At 36.4% G+C, this 22,012-nt stretch overlaps 1 protein-coding gene across 3 annotated transcripts in view; it reads right to left on the minus strand.

Annotated features, from left to right (window-relative positions):
- Positions 1 to 21,751, minus strand: part of SIRT1 (sirtuin 1) — a 35,251-nt gene extending 13,500 nt beyond the window's left edge. For 2 of the 3 annotated variants that reach the window (XM_054572713.1, XM_054572715.1), the window contains exons 1-7: positions 21,288 to 21,751; positions 19,788 to 19,901; positions 18,234 to 18,475; positions 16,822 to 16,974; positions 7,411 to 7,558; positions 6,571 to 6,650; positions 5,529 to 5,715 (exon numbers count right to left, since the gene is read on the minus strand). In XM_054572713.1, the coding sequence (XP_054428688.1) occupies positions 5,529 to 5,715; positions 6,571 to 6,650; positions 7,411 to 7,558; positions 16,822 to 16,974; positions 18,234 to 18,475; positions 19,788 to 19,901; positions 21,288 to 21,690 (1,327 nt within the window). In that variant the 5' untranslated portion in view covers positions 21,691 to 21,751. Of the gene's footprint in view, positions 1 to 5,528; positions 5,716 to 6,570; positions 6,651 to 7,410; positions 7,559 to 8,089; positions 8,506 to 16,821; positions 16,975 to 18,233; positions 18,476 to 19,787; positions 19,902 to 21,287 lie in introns of those variants that run through there. The other variant, XM_054572716.1, reaches the window with a different exon arrangement.
- Between the last annotated feature and the right edge of the window lie 261 nt (positions 21,752 to 22,012).

The raw sequence follows: 22,012 nt of genomic DNA on the forward strand, positions 1-22,012 counted from the left end.
CAAGGCTCTCAATTACAATGGAAGGCGAAATAAGGAGTTTCCCAGACAAAAGAAGGCTAAAAGAATACATCACCACCAAACCAGCACTACAAGATATGCTACAGGGTCTGGTTTAAGAAGATGAAGAAAAAGAATGAGAAAGAGAACACAGGTACAAAGGGAAAAAATGAGTAAGTACCTACCAATAATAACTTCAAATGTAAATGGACTAAATACCCCAATCAAAAGACACAGGGTAGCTGAATGGATAAGAAAGCATGATCCACACATATGCTGCCTACAAGAGACCCACCTCAGAACAAAGGACCTACACAGACTGAAAGTAAAGGGATGAAAAAAATATTCCAAGCAAATGAACAGGAAAAAAAAAGCAGGGGTAGTAATATTTATATCAGACATAATAGGTTTCAAAACAAAGGCCATAAAAAGAGACCCAGAAGGACACTTTATAATACTCAAAGGAAGAATCTATCAAGACATAAACATTGTAAACCTATATGCACCCAATATAGAAGCACCCAAAAATATAAGGAAAATCTTGGAAGATTTCAGGAAAGATACAGACAGCAACACACTGACAGTAGGGAATTTTAACACCCCACTGTCAAAAATGGATATATCTTCCAAACATAAACAAGGATATTGTGGAACTGAATGATGCATTATATCAAATGGACTTAAATGACATATATAGAACCTTTCATCCCAAAGAAGCAAAATACACTCTTTTCAAATGCACACAGAAAATTTTCAAAGACAGACCACATGAAAGGACACAAAACAAGCCTCAACAAATTCAGGAAAACTGAATTAATAACAAACATTTTATTGGACCAAAGGCTTGAAACTAGAAACCAAACTCAAGGAAAAACCTCAAAAACATTCAAACTCATGGAGACTGAATAGCACACTACTAAACAATGAATGGGTCAATGGTAAGAGAGGAAATCAGTTTCTAGAAACAAATGAAAGTGAACACACAACAGTCCAAAACCTATGGGACAGAGCAAAGGCAGTCCTGAGAGGGAAGTTAATAGCAACACAGGCCTACCTAAAAAAGATAGAAATATTTCAAATAAATGACCTAACCCTACAACTTCAAGAACTGGAGAAACAACAAACAAAGCATAGAGCAAGAAGAAGGAAATAATCAAGATCAGAGCAGAACTGAACAACATAGAGACTAAAAGGACAAGTCAAAGGATCAACCAATATAGGAGCTGATTCTTTGAAAAGATAAACAAAATCGACAAGCCTTTAAGCAGCCTCATCAAGAAAAAAAGGGAGAGGACTCAAAGAATATCAGAAATGAAAGCGGAGAAATAACAACTGATACCACAGAAATACAGAGGACTGTTAGAAATTACTGTGAGCAATTATATGCCAAGAAATTTGAAAACCTCGATGAAATGGACAAAGTTCTAGAAAAGTATAACCTTCCAACACTGAATGAAGAAGAAGCAGAAAGCCTGAATAGACCGATTAACAGCTGGTGAAACTGAAGCAGTAATGAAAAAACTCCCAGCACACAAAAGCCCTGGACTGGACAGTTTCACAGGAGAATTTTACAAAACATTTAAAGAGCTAACCCCTGTCCTTCTCAGATAACTCCAAAAAATCCAGGAAGAGGGAAGACTCCTAAGTTCTTTTTATGAGGCCAGCATCATCCTAATCCCAAAACTAGATAAAGACCCTACAAAGAAAGAAAACTACAGGCCAATATCGCTTATGAACATAGATGCTAAAATCCTCAACAAAATAATTGGCAAATCGCATCCAGCAATACACTAACAGGGTCATTCACCATGATCAAGTGGGATTCATCCCAGGGATGCAAGGATGGTTCAATATTCACAAATCAATAAATGTAATACATGACATAAACAAAAGGAAAGACAAAAACCACATGATCATCTCAATAGATGCGGAAAAAGCATTTGATAAGGTACAGCACTCATTTATGATAAAAAACACTCAGCAAAATGGGAATAAAGGAGGCATTCCTCAACGTAATAAAGGCCATATATGAAAAACCTACAGCCAACATCATACCAACAGGCAAAAACTAAAAGCTTTCCCACTAATATCAGGAACAAGACAAGGTTGTCTGCTTTCACCACTTCTATTCAACATAGTATTGGAATCCTAGCCACAGCGGTCAGACAAGAAAAAGAAATAAAAGGCATCTGAATTGGAAAGGAGGAAGTAAAAACATCATTGTTTGCAGATAACATGATAGTGTACATAGAAAACCCCAAAGACTCCACCAAAAAAACAACTTGACCTGGTAAGTGAATTTGGCAAAACAGCAGGATACAAAGTCAATATTCAGAAATCGAAGGCATTTTTGTACACCAACAATGAAATACCAGAAGCAGAAATCAGGGAAAAAATCCCACTTGCTATAACAACAAGAAAAATAAAGTACCTAGGAATAAATTTAACCAAGGAGGTAAAAGACCTATACTCAGAAAACTATACAACACTGAAGAAAGAAATTAAGGAAGACACAAATAGAAGCATATACCATGTTCATGGATTGGAAGAATTAACATCATCAAAATGTCCATACTACCCAAAACAATTCACAGATTCAACGCAATCCCTATTAAATAAAATACCAATGATGTATTTCAGATATAACAGATATTTCTAACATTTATATGGAACCATAAAGGACCCCAAACAGTTGCAGCAATTTTGAGAAAGAAAAACAAAACAGGAGGGATCACAATACTGGACATAAAACTATATTACTAGGCCACTGTAATCAAAACAGTCTCGTACTGGCTCAAGAACAGACACATGGATCAGTGGGACACAATAAAAGCCCAGAAATAAACCCATGTCTTTATGGTCAATTAATATTTGACAAAGGGGGCAGAAGCATAAATTGGAGTAAAAATAGCCTCTTCAATAAATGGTGCTGGTAGAGCTGGACAGCTACATGCAAAAAATTGAAATTTGACCATCAACTGACAGCATACACAAAAATAAACTCAAGATGGATAAAAGACCTAAGTATAAGTCACGACAGCATAGAAGTCCTAGAGGAGAACATAGGAAACTCTCAGATATCCCACACAGCAGTATTTTCACTGATATGTCCCCTAAAGCAAGGGACATAAAGAAAAAAATAAACAAGTGAGACTTCATCAAAATAAGAAGCTTCTGCACGGCTAAAGAAAACATCAGCAAAATGAAAAGGGAGCCAACTGTATGGGAAAATATATTTGCCCATGATACATCAGATAGGGGTTTGATCTCCAAAATATATAAAGAACTCACACAACTCCACTCTAAGACAGACAATTCTATTAAAAAATGGGCAAAGCACCTGGACAGACACTTCTCCAAGGAAGAGATACAGAGGGCCCAGAAACATATGAAAGGATGCTCAGCATCACTAGACATCAGAGAAATGCAAATTAAAACCACAATGAGATACTACTTCACACTGGTCAGAATAGCCATCATAAACAGATCCACAAACAACAGGTGCTGGCGAGGCTGTGGAGAAAAGGGAACCCTAGTACAGTGTTGCTGGGAATGCAGACTGGTGCAGCCACTGTGGAAAACAGTTTGTAAATTTCCTCAAAAAGCTAAAAATGGAACTGCCTTTTGACCCAGTGATTCCACTGCTGGGATTATACCCTAAGAATCCCAAAACACCAGTTCAAAAGAACCTATGCACCCCAATGTTCATAGCAGCGCAATTTACAATAGCCAAGTGCTGGAAGCAACCTAAGTGCCCATCAGTTGATGAGTAGATCAAAAAACTATGGTACATTTACACAAAGGGCTACTAAGCAGCAGAAGGAAAGAGCTACTACCCTTCAAGACAGCATGGATAGAACTGGAGAGAAGCCAGGGGGCAAAAGACAAATATCATAGGATCTCACTTATAAGTGGAACCTAACCAAAAAAACAAGCAAGCAAGGAAAATATAACTAGCAATATTGAAAGAAAAAAGAAACCAAGAATCAAAAGGGAAGGAGGGAGGGTGGGCGGGGAAAGGGAAGGGAAGGGTCAGGACAAAGAACTTGTGTAAAGGACTGAAGGAGGTAGGTGGGGGTGGGGGGCAGGGGAAAGAGGTGGTGGGAAGTGGAGACAAATGTATTTGAGCAATAATTTTTTAAAAATTAAAAAAAAATAAAAAATAAAAAAGTTCTTGTGGCGCAAAACAAACAAACAAAAACCCAAAAGCACTACAAATAGAAAAAAGAAAACTATGGCCGACATCCCTAATAAACATAGAGGCACAAATCCTCAACGAAATATTAGCAAACTGAATTCAGCAATATATTAAAAAATCATACACTATGATCAAGTGGGATTTATTCTTGGGATGCAAGGTTTGTTGAATTATTTACCAATCAATTAATGTGAACAACCATAAACAAAATGAAGGAAAAAAACTGTATGATCATACTGCCTTGGCCGGGTGGCTCAGTTGCTTGGAGCATCATCATGCCCACCAAAGGCTGTGGGTTTGATTCCCGGTCAGGGCACATACCTAAATTGCAGGTTTAATCCCGGGTTGGGGTGTGTACAGGAAATGGCCAATCAATGTTTCTCTTTCACATCCATGTTTCTCTCTCTAAAAATCAATGAACATATCTCCTCAGCTGAGGATAAAAAAAATTCTCCACCTTACCTTTAAGGAGAAAAAATAAAAAAATACAAGAGTTCCTACTTTAAATTTTCATGTTTTATTTAATTACAAACTGTGCTATATTGTAATTTAATAGAATTTCAGTTATTTCGGGAAGATGGAGTTATACTGCTAAAAGTATGTTTCTAAGTGTAACTACATATAGGGTAGGAAAAAGACAGAATTAGAGTTTAAATCCTTGTTTCTTCCAACTGTTCACTCTGGCTGCCTATCTGATTGCTGGTGTAGGAGTCTAACTCTCTGATTAAGGGTCTGATATTCTCTCCTTCCCTCGTTTTTTAGGACACACCTGATGCTAGTGAGTTAGTCCCTTTATCTTCCACCTTTCCCTTGTTTCCTCACTAGAGGGAGGAAAAAAAGGTTATATAAGAGCATGTGTTAAGGAAATATTTCTGACAATAAAAGGGACTTCAACTGTATTTGAGCATTTTTATACACACAAACACCCTTATGTATAAAGTAGATCCACATACAATGATTATGACAAGGCATGATTGTTATTTTTACAAAAACAAGCCAATCATTCTGAATCCCCAAATGCTATTTTATGTGCTATACTTCTATCAAGCTATACATTTTAACTTAAAGTTGAATTGTTTCCCTTTGTCTTAGTTTTTCATATACATTAGAATCTAACATCATTTTTGACACTCTTCTCCCTTCCCCCTACCCCTACTCCTACCAAAAAGCCCAATTAACCTATCTTCACAAGTAAGAATATCACCTAAAAACTAAAGTTGGTCTCTTCACCACTCTTTCAGATACAGAGTAAGATCACTGTGGTTGACTGTAGCGACTCACAACCTATGGCAATATATATGGAAATATTCTCTAAAAGTCATCACCAACTTACTTGGAATTAGTGCTACTGGTCTTACTTTCAGGGAAGACCCAATAACAATGAGGAGATCGACTTCATCTTTGTCATACTTCATGGCTCTATGAAATTGTTCTGGTAAATTCTCACCAAAAAAGACAATCTCTGGTTTCATAATAGCAAGTGGTTCATCAGCTGGGCACCTAGGACATCGAGGAACCACCTGCATGTTTCAGATTTTGGTTGAAGTTGGGAAGACAAGGGAAAGCCCAAGTTAGAAACAGTCCACATTTCCACACTTCCAAAGATTTCAATTCAAAAATCAAAGAAAACAGAAAAGCTGTGGACAATTAGCAATGATGCTGGACACAATCTAAACATCAGTGTCAATAGTCATTGACCATTTGTTTATTAACATACAATGAAATAACAATGTTAGTATTATCTGTATGCTCTTATACCTCTGTACAAACCCGCAATTGACTGTCAAGGGTTCACTGTATATTTAAAGGAGAAACCAGCATGATGTGTACATATGTACATACATACCACACAGACAATCCTTTAAAGATTAAGTTCATAAAACAGAATGATTTCATTTTAATACACTATACTCATAATTACATATGATTACATATATAGGCAAATAAATAGATTTTATTTCTGGATGGTTTTTATTCTTTGCCTGTTTTCTTGCAGTATTTTGGCAGTGAGCACAAATACTTTTTACAATAATTTTCTTTTAAAAGAATTACCATCCTACTGTAAGATTCTGAATCTGATCGGCACTAAAAAGGGAGAGTAAGGAGAAAAATAGAGCAACACCTCACGTATAATCTGGGTTTTTAGTCTTCAATATTATAGAGCCAATTTCATCATTTTAGAGACATTATGGACCAATGTTTTCAAGTTCAAGTATTGAAAGGATTTCACATATTTCACCAGAATTCCCAATGGTATCAACACTTTTTTCTGGATCTTTCTGTACCACATATTTTCAGGAAAAAAAGGTTTGAGAGGCAAAAGAAGAAACAGATCAGAGACAGGCACAATTCATAAAATATGGGTGATAAATTACCTGATTAAAAATATCTCCTCGTACAACTTCACAGTCAACTTTGTATTTACAAATCAGGCAAGATGCTGTTGCAAAGGAACCTAAAAACAATCAGTACGTCGTGTTTTATTTAAGTAATGTTTCTATTTATTAAACATACTACAAGGGTTATAATATGAAATAAGCCAACCAGAAATGTGAGATTATTTTAAAATTTTAAGAGATTCCTTGGGAGAATCTAGAGAATGAATAACTAAAATGCTTATGTAATCAAGAGAGTGTCCAATCATCAATTGCTGAGGTGTTGATACAATGATGATTCCTCTGAAGCTACCCTTTTTAATATAACAAACCAACTCTTCCAGGGCTAAAACTGTACAGAGTTGGAAGGTTATAATTGTATAACCTTAGCTTAATTAACAGTTGCGTTGTAAAAACAACTTTTTTTACGTAAGAAACGTTCTGTTCATACTTGTGCTAGATTGAAATATTTGAATTCTGTTCACCTGAACTACCCAGTTCCTCTGGTTTCATAATCTAAAGGTGTCTCTTTTTTTTTTTTCAAACATAGCTAGTATTACTTTTGTAATCAAGACACTCTAATGGAATGCAACTGCTACATCTTTTGAAATCCCAAAGCACACTGATTTCTGATGTTTTGTACAATCAAGTATCAAGGCCAATACTTCTGGTTTCCATTTTTTTTGCATTCTATTTTTCTTATTTTATGTACAATTGAACATTAACATCAGTAACATAATAATAAAGCTCAATCTCCATTCCTGGACGGCAGTCTCCTTTCTAATCCAAAATTTTCCTAGAAAGCAAACTTAACAGAAAGCAATTCTGAAATTTACTAACCATGACACTGAATTATCCTTTGGATTCCTGCAACCTGTTCCAGTGTATCTATGTTCTGAGTGTAGTTGCGAAGTAGTTTTCCTTCCTTATCTGACAAGGCTATGAATTTGTGACAGAGAGATGGTTGGAATTGTCCGGGATATATTTCCTATATAATGCAAAAGCAGAAAGAAGATTACATTTAGAAATAAGTTTTAACAGATGTCATACATGAAGGTTTAACAAAAAAACAAAACAAAAAACTACCAATGATAATCCCCCATCTATAATTAATTTAAAAACTACATGAGCATCTCAAAGCATCTAGATGGATGCAACACACACCTATAAAAGGATTGTTTAAAACTCAGCAATTAGTGAACCGGGCCCCTTGCAGGAAAGGATGAAGTTGACCCATAAACATCTCTAATAAATGGTAACAGATATTTTAATAAAAGTCAGAAGAAATATTAAGGATATCTAACTTTTGTTGGCTGCAAAATCTGTTTGTTTTTTTTTTAAAGGGAAAAGGGGAATAGTTTAAACTACAATTAAAGCTATCAAAGGTATGGTGACTTTTTTAAAACTAAAAAAAAAAAAGGTACCCTTGTCAACATAAGAATATTAAAATGTTTTGATTCATCATTCATTATAAATATCAACCTGTTGGAAGTTTAAAGCTAAAGTTTTAATTCCTTACCAAAATTGTTTTCCTTCCACTGCACAGGCACATACTGGTATAGTATAGAGTTGCTCATGAATGCTGAGTTGCTGGATTTTGTGTGTGTGTTTTCCCCCCAAATAATGCTTCAATGCTGTTTCTTCTTTAAAAACAAAGAATTCAGATATACACATGGCAAAAAGATCAGAGAAAAAGTATCAATTTTGGTCCTCTCAACTTTTGACAGTGTTTTCTATTTCATTTAGTAAGTGACTATGGCAAAGGAAGTTTCTTCTCTACTTTCTCCATTAAAGTAGTAGTGCTACCTACTTCCTTTACCATTCATTACAGCCTCTAACCTATTGCAATGCTAGCAAAAAACTAGATACAACCGTATGTCCATCAATAGGGGACCAACCGGTTGTTGATATATGGCACCATCCATAATAGTAGAGTATGAGGCATTAAAATTAACAAGGGAGGTTTAGATGCACTGACCTGGAAGATGGTCCATGACATACATGGAAAAAGCAAGTTAGTTATGGTGTTCTGTTTTTATTGTTTTGTTATTAAGCAAAAATGGAATATGCACATGTAATATGTTCATATAAACATCAAGTCAGGAAGGATACAAACAAGCTATAAACAGGTGGGGGACCTTTCACTTCCAATTATCATACAAAAGTTTAACAATATTATAGATGACTTTACTTTTAACCTATTTAATTATTTCAAACTTTAAAAAACTATCTACAAGGATACCTCTTAAGCAAATCTCCTTATAACGCTATCATATACATGTCCATATGCTGCTGAAAATCTTTTATACAAAAATCCAAAATTTTGCCTCACATTCAAATTTTTATCATGAAATTTCATGAACTTTACAATTTAAGAAAGAGACAATGCATAAAAAGAAAGTAACAAATGAACTGCTTAATAAAGCTGAAGTTTATAAAAAACTGAAAGTTTCATTGTGTTCTAGGCCACTGGGTTGTGCTATACTATTCACTGTTTTAGCCTCTTGATGCTTTGTTCTAATACATTTGTATTTACATTTAGAAGATTAAACACCATATTATTTTATAAAAGCTCCCTCTGGAAATAGCTATTTGAGTGTTTTAACAAATATTAGAATATGCTAGGCAACAGATAAAATAAGATCTAAAGTAGGAAGAAATGTGGTAACAGTATGCCAAACAAAACAAATGACCTCCAGAGCAGGGTCAGGGAGCAAGAGTACCAAGACTCCAAGACTCCACACTCCTGAAACGAACTTGTGTATCTCATCCACCACCTGCTCTTTTAAAAGGGAGGGCAAGAAGCACAAAGATACATAGATAACAGATTCAGCTCTACACTCCAGTTTCCCTTCATGTCCAAATTTTAACAGTTGAGGGTAGTGTAGCCCTTAAAGTTATAAATTAATTCCTACAGTTCTCAATCATATTTATGAAGTTTTTTTTGTTTCATTTTATAAGCCTAAAGTTTACATGTTAGAACGTAAGTGATGGGAATCCTAACTTTGTCTATTCTTGTTCAAATGTACAGTGGACCATGTCTAAATCATCAGATTTAAATATTGTGTTCAAACTAAAGAACATAATCTGAAATAATGAACAAAAATTACTCTGGGTGGACTGTTACTGTTTTAATAGAAACTATTCTCAGGCAGGCTCTTTATGAAAAGTTGCTAAAAACCAAATGGCTGGGGATAAAACTCAACTGAAGTATGGTTTAATTCTTCCATGCTGGAACTGTGACATGCTAGCCTTGTTCTGAGCAAGAGAGGCTACCCCCAAATCTGAATATTCTCAAGACTTGTTAAGGAACCAATCATGTGAACTGGGCCAATCTGTTATTGCCATAGGGATCCTCACACATGAGAGAAAGCAGACCTGGGACCAAAGGCTCCAGACACTTTTAAAAAACCCTGTTGCTTCCACAAAACTGTGTCTTGTATACTGGATACAAACAATCCAGTAACTGCCCATAGGCAAGCAATGTGGTCCACACTAAAGCTCAGAATTACCTGACAAAAAGAGTTTCCATATTGAAATAATGGTCCTCTGCTTGGTTTCTTCTCAAAATTTCTAGCAATATAAATGAGACCCCACCCAGTCAAAAGCAGAGATATTAACCTCTCAAAAATAAAAGGACTCATCAAAATGTGACATGCCAGTATTTGCTAATATCCACCTCCTCCACAGAGCATAGGGAGGCAGTAAGTAGAGTCGATAATAAACTACCTAAAATCTCCATGCTGCTAAAAAGAACAGTGAAACTCCATCCATCCTGGTTAGGAAAACCCTCATAATCCCTTGTTTCATTCATTCCACAAAACCACACTGGAATAAACTACTCAGTATCTTACCTAATCAGTACCTAAAAATTATAGTCACCTGACAAAGAAATTCCAATGCTTTTTTATTTTTTATTTCTTAAAAGTCTGGGTCCCTGAGGAACTCAAGTTCAGCAAACTTTTTCCACACAGGGAGAATAGATGGTAAATATTTAAGACTTCGCAGGCCATACCAAAGGCTTTTGCCCTCCATATGGACTCTGTTGCAATCACTCAATCTTCCACTGTAGGGCAAAAGCACCATAGACAATATGCAAATGAATGAGCATAGCTGTCTTCCAATAAAACTTTATTTATGGTCACTACCAAAATTTTCATATAATGTTCATATGCCATAAAAAAACTATACTTTTGCTATTTTTTTCCTTCTCACTTAAAAACTCTTAGCTCATGAGCTGTACAAAAACAGTCAGTGGACCACATTTGGACTGAGGCTGTAGTTTGCCAATCCCTATACTAACCTAATACAAGAGAATTTCAATTAATTAAGCTATTAGTTACCATTTAATGAAGTTTTAGTATGTACTAGACATAACAGAAGCAATTTATAATAATGCTATAGATGAGGCCGAGGGCTGGGTTTTTACATTTTAAAAGGCTGCACAGGAAAACAAAGAACATAGGACAAAGCTCTTATGTTATCCACAAAGCAGGTCACATTTAATACCTGGCCCTATCAAGAAAAGATTTGCTGACCATACTGCAGGGTACATACCCGCTTTTTGCAGATGAAAAAACCAAAGCACAGAAGTAACTTGTCAAAAGTCAAAAGAGCCAGTAAGTAGCAGAGCTATTATTCAAACCCAGTTTTGATACCAAAGTGTGGCTGTTAACCTCTATGCAATACTCTTTTAATACTGACCCTTCAACCTCAAGTTTCATATTTTTCTTTCAGGCTAAGCATCATTTCTGTTAGGTATTGCTAACTAGTCTAATAAGTATACTTAATTTTCCACATCTTCATGGGATTACTGGAGGCTAGAATTCCAATCCTCTAACATTCTAACATTAAAAACACTCTTCAAGAATACATAATGTTCCCACAAATCAGTAAAATAAAAACATCCCGCTGGAAAAAATATTTAAGATCAATCAGATGATTCAAGGATATACACATGGCCAGTAGTAAAAAACAATCATTCACACTAATATACTAAAACAGAATACTAATGAGAAAAGATGTCTTATTTTTCTATTAAACTGATAGTTTTAACTGCCGTAAAAACTATAGGTATCCATTAATAGAAGACTGATTCAATATAATGTGGCACAACTACAAAACACTCTACAACCTTTTCTTAAAAATAAGTTATACCTGTTAAGTGCCATTATGATACTATTTCCAAGAATATTAAGTGGAAAAAAAGCATGGTTAGAGAAATGGGTATATAATTCTGTTAGTAATCATTTTTATTTTTATTTTTTAGATTTTATTTATTTTTAGAGAGAGCAGAGGGAAGGAGAAAGAGAGGGAGAGAAACATCAATAGGCTGCTTCACACATACCCCAACCAGGGACCGAACCTGCAACCTAGGCATGTGCCCTGACAGAGAATTGAGCCAGTAACTTTGCAGAATGACATCCAGCTGAGCCACACCAGTCAGGGCAGTAATCATTTTTAAAGTATTACTAGAATCTTACAATAATAACCCTCTGTCGCTCCCACACACAATCAAACAGGTTTACTCCATTTTTTCTCCCTGCTGGAAGGCCCAAGAAAACATGGCAACCTTTGAGGAAAGAGATAGAGGTAAGGAACATTAAAGGAAGAGGCCAATTAATGTTCATATATTGTGACAGGTTTAAAAAGAAATTCAAACAGTACAAATACAGAAACACACACAGTTTTTTAAAAAATATTTTAATGCTAATAATGTACTGCGGGAGACTTGAGAGAGGGGAAAGAGGCATGCTAAATCAGCCTTCTCATACACTTCTGATGGGAGTATATTTTATTAACCTTTGCAGGCAGCAAAACAGGAAAATATATCAGGACCCTTAGCAGTTTCTTTATCAGTTTATTCTAAGAACACTGGAAACGCACCGAAAAGGATAATCAAAGCAACACTATTTGTAACAGAAAGTAGGAAATATTCAAATGTATACTTGCATGATTAGTTTATTTCAGTATACCATTTGAACATGACCATCATATAGTATTCAAGTGTCTGACACAAAAAAGTTTACTAAATAGAAAATAGTACAAACCTAAATTTGTAACAAAAAGAGTCCATTTTTATAATAAAAATGTAATATATATCCAGCTGTAATACTTCATACTCATATTTATACATCTGTAATCCATATATACATCAGTATTAACATACTGTCTTCAGGTAAATGGGACTGAAGCTATTTGGGGTGATTTTAATTTTTTGGTAGTAAACTGGCTTTTAAGATTCCTTAACCTTTATAATTACGTAATCTGGTATGTTAACACATTATCACGTAAGTAAGAATTTATTGAATAAATATAAAGATATTTTTGGAATTAAGTAAAATTCAGTTCACATTTCCCCCTCTCCTTTTTCTTGAGTTTTAATCATTTTAGGGGGAAAAAATTCACTGAAATACAGGATAGCAAATATGCTTTGGACAAAGTCTTTTAAAAAAAAGTTTTGTTGTTTTTTTTTAAACTGATCCTTAATATAACCACTCAATTTTATCAGCATCAGTCAATTATTCTAGACTCCTGGGAGCCCTTATTATGCAGGAGGATAATGGTTCAGGACATGACTATATAGCTTTGATGTTGGCCTTAATTGTTCTTGTGTAAAAAATTTCAAAGTGGTAACAAGCTATGCACACTGTATTACAACGGTGCTCAAACAGGGAGAATTTTCACAGGGGACACTTGGCAATGTGTAGAGACATTTTTGATTGTCAAGGCTGGGGGTTGGGGGTGTTAATGGCATTTATTGGAAGAGGGATGTTGCTAAACACTACAATGCATAGGACAGTTCCTCACAGTGAAGAATTACCCTTGGATTGAGAAACTGCTCTAATGGGCCAGTAATCTCACACACTTCTCCATTACTTGGAATTTCCAGTCTAAATGAAATTTAAGTTTCTTCTCAATAATTATAAACAACTAAGGAAAGTCTTTCATTCCAAAATGTCTAAATTTCACCAATAATAGCTTCATAGTACAGTAATTCTCTCTGAAAACTAGCAAAAAAACCCCCATAAATCACCTTCAAACTTTATGCCTAGTATAGCAACTGGTAGGAAATTTTAAGTCAGTATTTTATTCATGTTACATTTCATGAATCTAGTAATATATAACAATATTTACATATCCTCCCCATTTTTTTTTTTTGGATACTGTATTTTATTTCATGTCCTTACTTACTTCTCCTTAACCTTTTCCCCCAAATTATTTATTTATAGGCCCAATAACAAATCAGTCTCTTCTACCTATTACTATTTCAGTGCTACTCCAGCAACTAGAAGCTTTCTTTTAGGCAGTTCCTGAAGTAAGAATTATAATACAACAGTTCTATATGAGTAGCAGTTATAAAGGTTGTTTTTTTTGTATAGTAATTTATTTTTAGTGAAAGGGGTAGGGAGGGAGAAAGGGAGAAACATCGATGAGGGGGGAGGGGGGGGGAGAGAGAGAGAGAGAGAGAGAGAGAAACCGATTGGTTGCCTGTTATACATGCCCTAACCAGAGACTGAACCCACTACCTAGGATTGTGCTCTGACCTGTGACCCTGAAATTTTTGGAATGACACCCAACCAACTGAGCCACACCAGTTAGGGAATAAAGGTTAATTACTTAACTCCTAACTTAAATGAAAACTCAGAAAAATAATCAAAATTAAGTTTCTATGAACTTTTTTAGAAAAATAATCAAGCAAAATCAAGTTTATATGGACTTTCTTCATTTTATTAATAAAGATATACATAACTTCTTAAAACTTTTATAGAAAAGTGAAAAATACCACCCCCGCCAAACCTTTCTTCTCCCAGGCGGTATAAAATCCATACCCAGTGGTTAGAAACACTGTGACACATTAACAGTGTTCCATTTTTATTATAATTCACATTTTACTTTCTTTTATGTACTGTCTAGATTCCTATAAAGTGCACTTTTTGAAGCTCTTATTAGTCTTTATCACTGTAATTCTGAATTGCTTCAACAATTTCTCTAGTTTAAACTACAAATGAATACCCCCTTGTATATTAGACAACTTAGATTACAATCTTTCTCATCTTGCTATTTTTGTTCTCAGTTACCACTTTTTCCCAAGTGTCAGGTTACTACTTTACTAAGCAATTTAGTACACACTGAAGTGATGAAGGGGGTGGTGCTCAGTTAGTGTAGGCAACTGTTTTGTTTCCTCTCAGAACACAGAATTATAGGCCGTGGGCCTAGTAGCTCAGTTGATTAGAATGTCAACCCAATGCACCAAGGTTGTGGGTTCTATCCCCAGTCAGTGCACATACAAAAATTGAATGACAAATTGGATGTTTCTCTCTCTCTCCTCTCCTTTCCTCTCTTTAAAAATCAAGAAATTAAACACAGAATTACAGCAAGTCTCACACACATTTTATAAATGGACTAGTAAATCAAGCATTTATAATCATATATAAGATCAAAATAATTTCTAGTCATTTGCTGTCCTCTGAAAGTGTTAATTTCTGCTAACTAGAGCTGTTATGCCAGTATTTTAGATCCAATTCAAGAAACCTATAACTAAGTGGTAATTCATTGGTCTGCAAAATCAGGCATTCTTATTACTAGCATCAGTAAGTTTAAAAAGTAAATCTTCACTAATTTATATTCTCATGATTAAGAAAAAAACATTAAAAAAAACTAACTTTATATTATTTATAGAATTCAGTATGAACCAGGTGTCTGGTTCTAAATGCTAGATATAAGTGACCATCATTACTTTATGCTGATACATAAAGTAAAAAGTTCAAAATTTTCACAAGTTTTAAGTTGATGGATAGAAAAATTAAAAATTCTCTTAAAAGCCTGAAAATTTCTCAAATTTAGCTTTCAGTTTTAGTAATTATTTTATATTCAAGAGATCTAAATATGACTTCCACATGTTACTCTAATTCCTATTTACAACCACACTTGGATGAAACAAAATATTTCTTTAAAGACAAATCAACAAAATTAAACTCCATTATTCTGAATTAACAGAGCTTTTCCTATAGCTATGTAAATAGACCACATGGTTTGAAAGTAGCTGAGGTTACCCTTTTATTAAAATTCAGGTTCATTTAACTTTTAGATTCACTAAAAATACTCACTAATACAAAAGACCCTTTTTCAAATATATTGAAGCTCAACAATAACAATTTTACAATTTCTTTCCATAAGACTAAACTATGGAGGAAAAAAAAGTTTTCCAATGACTAAAATCTCTTGGGCTGTGGTATAATGCAGCGATTTTTAACCTTTTTCACCTCATGGACACACAAACACATAAATTAATCATAAAAATTCCACAGCACACCAAAATATGCATTGTATTTTGTTTGCCAATATGACCACAAAACAAAACAAAACAAAACAAAACACCACATACAATTCTGATTCAGTCACAGGGGATGGCTACTGTTTCTTGTTCTGGCTGCTGTCATTTTTTTTTATTTGACAATCTAAGGTAAAAGAAGTCAATGCCCCTTACTAAATAGTTAGGTACTGCATGATTAAAAAATTCTTGTGGCACACCAACTGAAAATCACTGATACAGCCTTAGCCGGGTAACTCAGTTGGTAAGAGCGCTGTCCCAATATGCCATGGTTTTGTGTTCAATCCCAGTAAGGGCACATAGAAGAAACAACCAATGATGCACAAGTAAGTACGTGGAACAATAAATCAATGTCAATGTTTCTCTCTCTCTCAAAATGGATTTTGAGAAAATCTCCAGTATAATGTAATGTACTATCAGGCTTTGTACTCTAGAGTAGAACTGCCCAACAGAAATATAATGTGAGCCATGTATGTAATTTTAGGTTTTCTAGTAATGATATTAAAAGCATGAAATTTTCATAATTTACAACCCAACATCAAAAGTATCATTACTCCCACATATAATCAATATTTGTTTATATATAATTAGTAAAATTAATGACATATTTTCTAATTTTCCCATACTAGGCTTCCAAAATCTGGTTCGTCTTCCACACTTACATCACATCTCAGTACACTTCGGTACTCAACAGTCCCATAAGGCTAGTGGCTTCTGAACGGGACTACGCAACTCTATAGATTCTGGAGCAGAACAGAGCACTCTTCACTAAAATGCAACATTAGAATCTTCTCCACCCCTAATCACAAATTTTCAGGTACATGCTCACATGTTAAGATCTGGCTAATATAAAGCATATCACAGCAGATGTTAAAATCTTTATGACCCAATGGAACAACTAGAAGAGTTCATAGTACCTTTGCAAACTTGAAGAATGGTCTTGGATCTTTTCTGAAATATTCAATATCAAACATTGCTTGAGGATCTGGAAGATCTGGGAAGTCTACTGCAAGGCGAGCATAAATACCATCTCTTGACCTGAAGTCAGGTATTCCACAAGAAACAGAAACCTGCAATATGTATGGCACAATTTGTATAATTAATTCTTCTACCTCTACCTTTACAACTGCTCTTTTATACAATTAGGGAGGGCTTGAGAAATATTTTAGCTTTAAACTTCTTTTGGGGAACAGAAATACCACTCTATTCCAATTTAAAATAGAAATAACACACTCCCAAAACAAGTATTACTAAATTCATCACAGTCCATTCACAATGGGGTACAGAATTTTAAGTCAGGCAAATTTCAAACCTTTTAAGCACTTAACCAACAAATTAAAGCAATAGCAATTTGAGAAAGGAGTATATAATTTCAAATTATTTTAACTAGAAAGCAGGCAAGAATTTCTATTACAGTCAAGTATTTCTCAAGAACCTCTCATCTGGTCAGGGACCTACTACTTCAAAAATACTAAATTTCTGTATTCTTTTTAAAATACTATGTTGTACAACATTTCAATTCTTAATGTTTAAGAATAGGTTCAGACACTATGCTTTTTCTACAAATAAACCCTGACATTTTGAAAAGGAATTTCAGTGCTACCTTTTTGTCTCACAATTTTAAGAGAGTCAACTCCACTTTGACCTCAGAGTAAATCAAACTTGTCTAAATCATGTTTGGGAGCAAAGCATTACCATTCTCGATGATCATTTAAGACTAAATGACACCCTCCCTTAACTCAAAAGGGCAGGAATCAAGACTGAATTTTATTCCAGCATTGCTCTGGTCACTAACAAACATTCTGTATTCACCCCTGTGCCCCTAACCCTACAGGGGGGACAAATAATGTCAAGCTACCACAATCATACCACCTTAATTTAAATGGAGGAAAGTTAGGAATCTGTTACCTTCCTAATATTAAATTCTTTACTTGTGAACACCAATTAGGTTCCTGGTTCCCCCAAGACGATGGAACAAATACCCAATTTCTCCATCATACCCTGACACACTTTAATGGAAGCAGAATTCTCTGAATCTCGTTTAGGGCCTGTGGTATAATGTAGGTAAAAATCTTGCCTTAATTCCACTTACCTGCTCTACTAATAAACAGAAGCAAATTATTTTTAAGGTTGTTGGAGAGGTTTCAAAAAACTGAACCCTTTTAGCAACTGCTACTGCACTCCCTTTTTGGCCATTTCCAAACAAAAATGCTCATTATCAAGTAAGGATAAATTCTTCTACACCAGAAAAATATTTAACTGGAAAAGGCATAAGAGAAAACATTTACCACCTCCTCATTTTTACTAGTGTTTTATACATGTTACATACCCCAGCTCCAGTTAGAACTATTATTTTTTTGCATTCCTGCAGTAATTTCACAGCATCTTCAATTGTATTAATATCTTTTCTTTTTTTCCTTTTTGGTGGTTCTGAAAGGATATTAATAACAATCTGCCACAGTGTCATATCATCCAATTCAGGTGGAGGAATTGTTTCCGGTAGTAAATCTTTAAGAATTGTTCGAGGATCTGTGCCAATCATGAGATGTTGCTGAACAAAAGCATATGGACCTATATCAAGAGGGGAAAGAATTAGATCAAATCCACATCCAAGTAATTCAAAATCTCATTTATTTTTCTAAAGTAGTGAATTAGCAATCTTTAACATTTTTTAATCAAGTAATAAAATGCATTTTATAAAGGAATTTCTTTCTCACAACATCCTCAGAGCTAATGCTACATATCCCTGTGAAATTAGATCACATCAAGAGCTGGGCCTGCCCCTTGAACTATAAAATACAAAGTATGTATTTTAAGAGTCAAATTACCCAAATTAAAATTTGATGGTTAGAATCCAGAAATATATACCACAATTCGTAACAGGAAAATGTACAAAAGCGTTCTACAGATCAATATAGGAAGAGCCTATCATCGCCAAACCCCACACTATTGTTCATTAAATACATAGGGAAAAGCAAATCTATGTATCCGAGAAAATTTATACATAACTACCAAAATGATACATACAATGTGGATGTTTTAAGCATTAATATTTTTTTACATTTCTTAGATCAGTTTTCTAGCTTAAGAAAACAAAAAATACAGTAATGTCATAGACACTAAAGAGGAACTAATCATCACTATATTTTAGTAAAGAATAAAAGCACATTAAGAAAAGATCGTTTTTGAGATGGTCATGTTTTAACTTTGGTAAAAATACCTGTGAATGTTCTCTACTGCTAAAATAGATTTACTTTTGTGAGCACACTAAACACATATTTTATTCTTGTTATTATTATTATTGTATTTATTTGTATTATAACTCTAAACCTACTTTTGCCCACCCTTGTACTTTCCCATTTCATCCACATAGTTAATAAAGATTTATTGAGCACAAATTACATGCCAGGCACTTTTCTAGGAACTGACAAAAGAGCATACAGATCATTAAAAATCCATCTCCAGTGGGGCTTATATTCTAGTATAGGAAATACAACAATAAAAATGTTAAGATACAGAGCTTGTTAATAAGTGGTGAGTGTTTAAAGAAAATGAAGAACAGACGTGAGAAAGCAAGATACTCTAACTGGAGGAAGAGCATTCCACAAGAAGGAAACAAATGAAAAAGACCCAAGGGCCTAAGGTATGAGAAGGACCTGGTTGAGAAATACAAGAGGCAGCTTCCATGGGCCTGAGCTATTTAAAAACAAAAACAGAAGCACTAGACTTTCCCTAGAAACATAAACTGACATTAAACCTTAGCAAGCACCTAAGGAACCTCACCACCAGGTTCTAAGGATGTAGAAAATTTATTTTTAGTTGGCCTAACATGAAAAGACAAAGACAAAGACAACATTTACTCTCTAAAGCTGTGAAACCATACCTATCCGTGGCCTTGGAGTCCAGTCACTAGAGCTTGCATGTGAGGCTCTATCATCCTCATCACTTTCACATGAATGAAAACCATTGGTGATTATTTCATCACGAAACAGGTTATCTGCAAAAGAAATGAAACATAATTCTAGGCTGTTGAAAAAAATCTGCCATCTAAAATGCATGAAGCTCTGTAATGTTTATCATGTACTGATCTTCCCTGATTTAAACACTTAACACTCATACAAGCCTGTGTAAAGAATGTGTACTGCGTCAGCTTACAGGTTCATGGAACAGTAGTACATCCTCATCTTTGGGGATTCTAACCACAATCTACGTTTCAGTTCATTAAACATCTAAATATAAATTAAGTCTACTACATCCAAACACAAAAAGCAGTAATCTAGTTAGACTGGATTTATCAATTACAAATAACGAAGCTTATAAGACTTGTAAAATAAAAATTTACCCCAAAAAAAGTTATTGAAATGAACCTATGGCAATTTGCACTTCTCTAAACATATAAAGATAGCTTTGCCTTATTCATTTCCCCTATTAAACTTTTTCTTGCAGAGATTTTCTGACTAATACAGTTGGTCCCTAATGTACATGTTTCTATACATACGGTTCAACACCCCACTGATTATAGATTTACTGATGCAAATACTGATGGAGATGTGCATCTATCCAGCAGAGACTCCTCAGATCAAAAATAAAAAGCCCTCAAGGATGACATGACATATACGATTAACACATCTGATTTACTATACCAGAAAAAGGTCAATTCGTGTTTCAGGGATACATACACACGATAAAGAGTTAATTCTAATCTTAAAACTATTAGATCATTAGTGGAAAAATACTATTCATGTAAAGTAATCTGAAAGTACTATTACTCTCCCATGCCCACCACTAATTGCACCACAGAACGGATTTTAGAAACAGCAGTGCTCATGAAAATTTGTAGGCTATAACCTGAGAAGCTGCTTTGCTCTTTAAAATTTAAGACAAGTGCAAAAATTAGATCCAAAGGAGTCGTCACAAATTGCACAGGTGTCGATTTGCAAAAGGTCGGTGCAGACAGGAAAAGTTGCAGATTTAAGCGTGCTGTGGTGGGAATGACGTTAAACAAAAGCGAAATACCAAAAGGGTACGAGGAGGAGAAAAACTTACTCTAAAATCAACTGCGAGAGCTTCGAGGCCCCGCAGCTGCGCAAAGCGCCAGGCCGCCCAGGCGGGCCGCGGACGAGAGGAAGGCGGGGCCGCGGGTGGGAGGGAGAAAGCCTGGGGGCCGCTCCCACAGCCGGGCCAGCAGCCCCAGAGGCGCGCAGCTGAGGGTGGCGATAGGGAAAGGGACGTAGCAGAGCCAGCCCTGAGCCCCCAGCCGACACTCCCCAGAATCCCCCAGCCCCACCCTAAACCTCTCCCGGGAAAGGGGCCCCGGGAGAGGGAGGAGAGAGAGAGGAGAGGGGAGGGGATGCGCAGTCCCTGCCGCCCGCGTCCTGCGTACCTCGGTACCCAATCTCCGCCGCCGTCTCTTCCTCCTCCTCTCCCTCTTCGTCGTCGTCGTCGCCGTCGTCGTCGAAGTCGTCGGCCGGCGGCGGGTCCCGGGATAGGCCCCGTAGGCCCGGCCCATTGTCTCCTACTCCGCCTGCCGTCGCCTGGGCCTCCCGCTCCCCGCCCGCCGCCGCCGCCGCCGCCGCCGCCGCCGGGCCGTCCTCGGCTACCACCAGCACCTCGCGCTCAGGGGTTGCCCCATCGGGCTCGCCTGGGCTCCACCCGAGGCCGGGGACATCTCTCCGCGGCCTCTTACTGAGAGGCTCCCCGGTGGGCGGCGACGCGGCCTCCCATTCGGCCGCCACCGCCGAAGGGGAGCCGACGGGCTGAAGGGCGAGCGCCGCCTCGTCCGCCATCTTCAAACTGCCTCTCTGGCCCTCCTCCCTTGCCTCCTCTGCTCCCGCTCGCACTCGCGGCACTGGCGCCCCCGTGCCTCCGGCTACGGGAGATTTAAACTCAGTCACGTGACCCGCCTCCTGTCGCCCCCGCCTTCTCTGGGTCTCCCGCCACCCCTGCGGGCGCTACCACAACACGGCAGGTCACGTGGCGGGTGGAGGCTGAAGCGAGGGCAGGGCGGGGAATCTTGGCTGCTGTAGCCCCACCAATTGGCGATGGCCGAGTAGTGCAGTCAAACTCGCCCCGTTTTCAACTTTTTTTTTCCAACGGTCCTGAAATCAC

Source organism: Pteronotus mesoamericanus, unplaced genomic scaffold (genome assembly GCF_021234165.1).
Source record: "Pteronotus mesoamericanus isolate MK-2021 breed Mesoamerican mustached bat unplaced genomic scaffold, CSHL_Meso_final contig_24, whole genome shotgun sequence".
In the NCBI taxonomy this organism is placed as follows: Eukaryota; Metazoa; Chordata; class Mammalia; order Chiroptera; family Mormoopidae; genus Pteronotus; species Pteronotus mesoamericanus.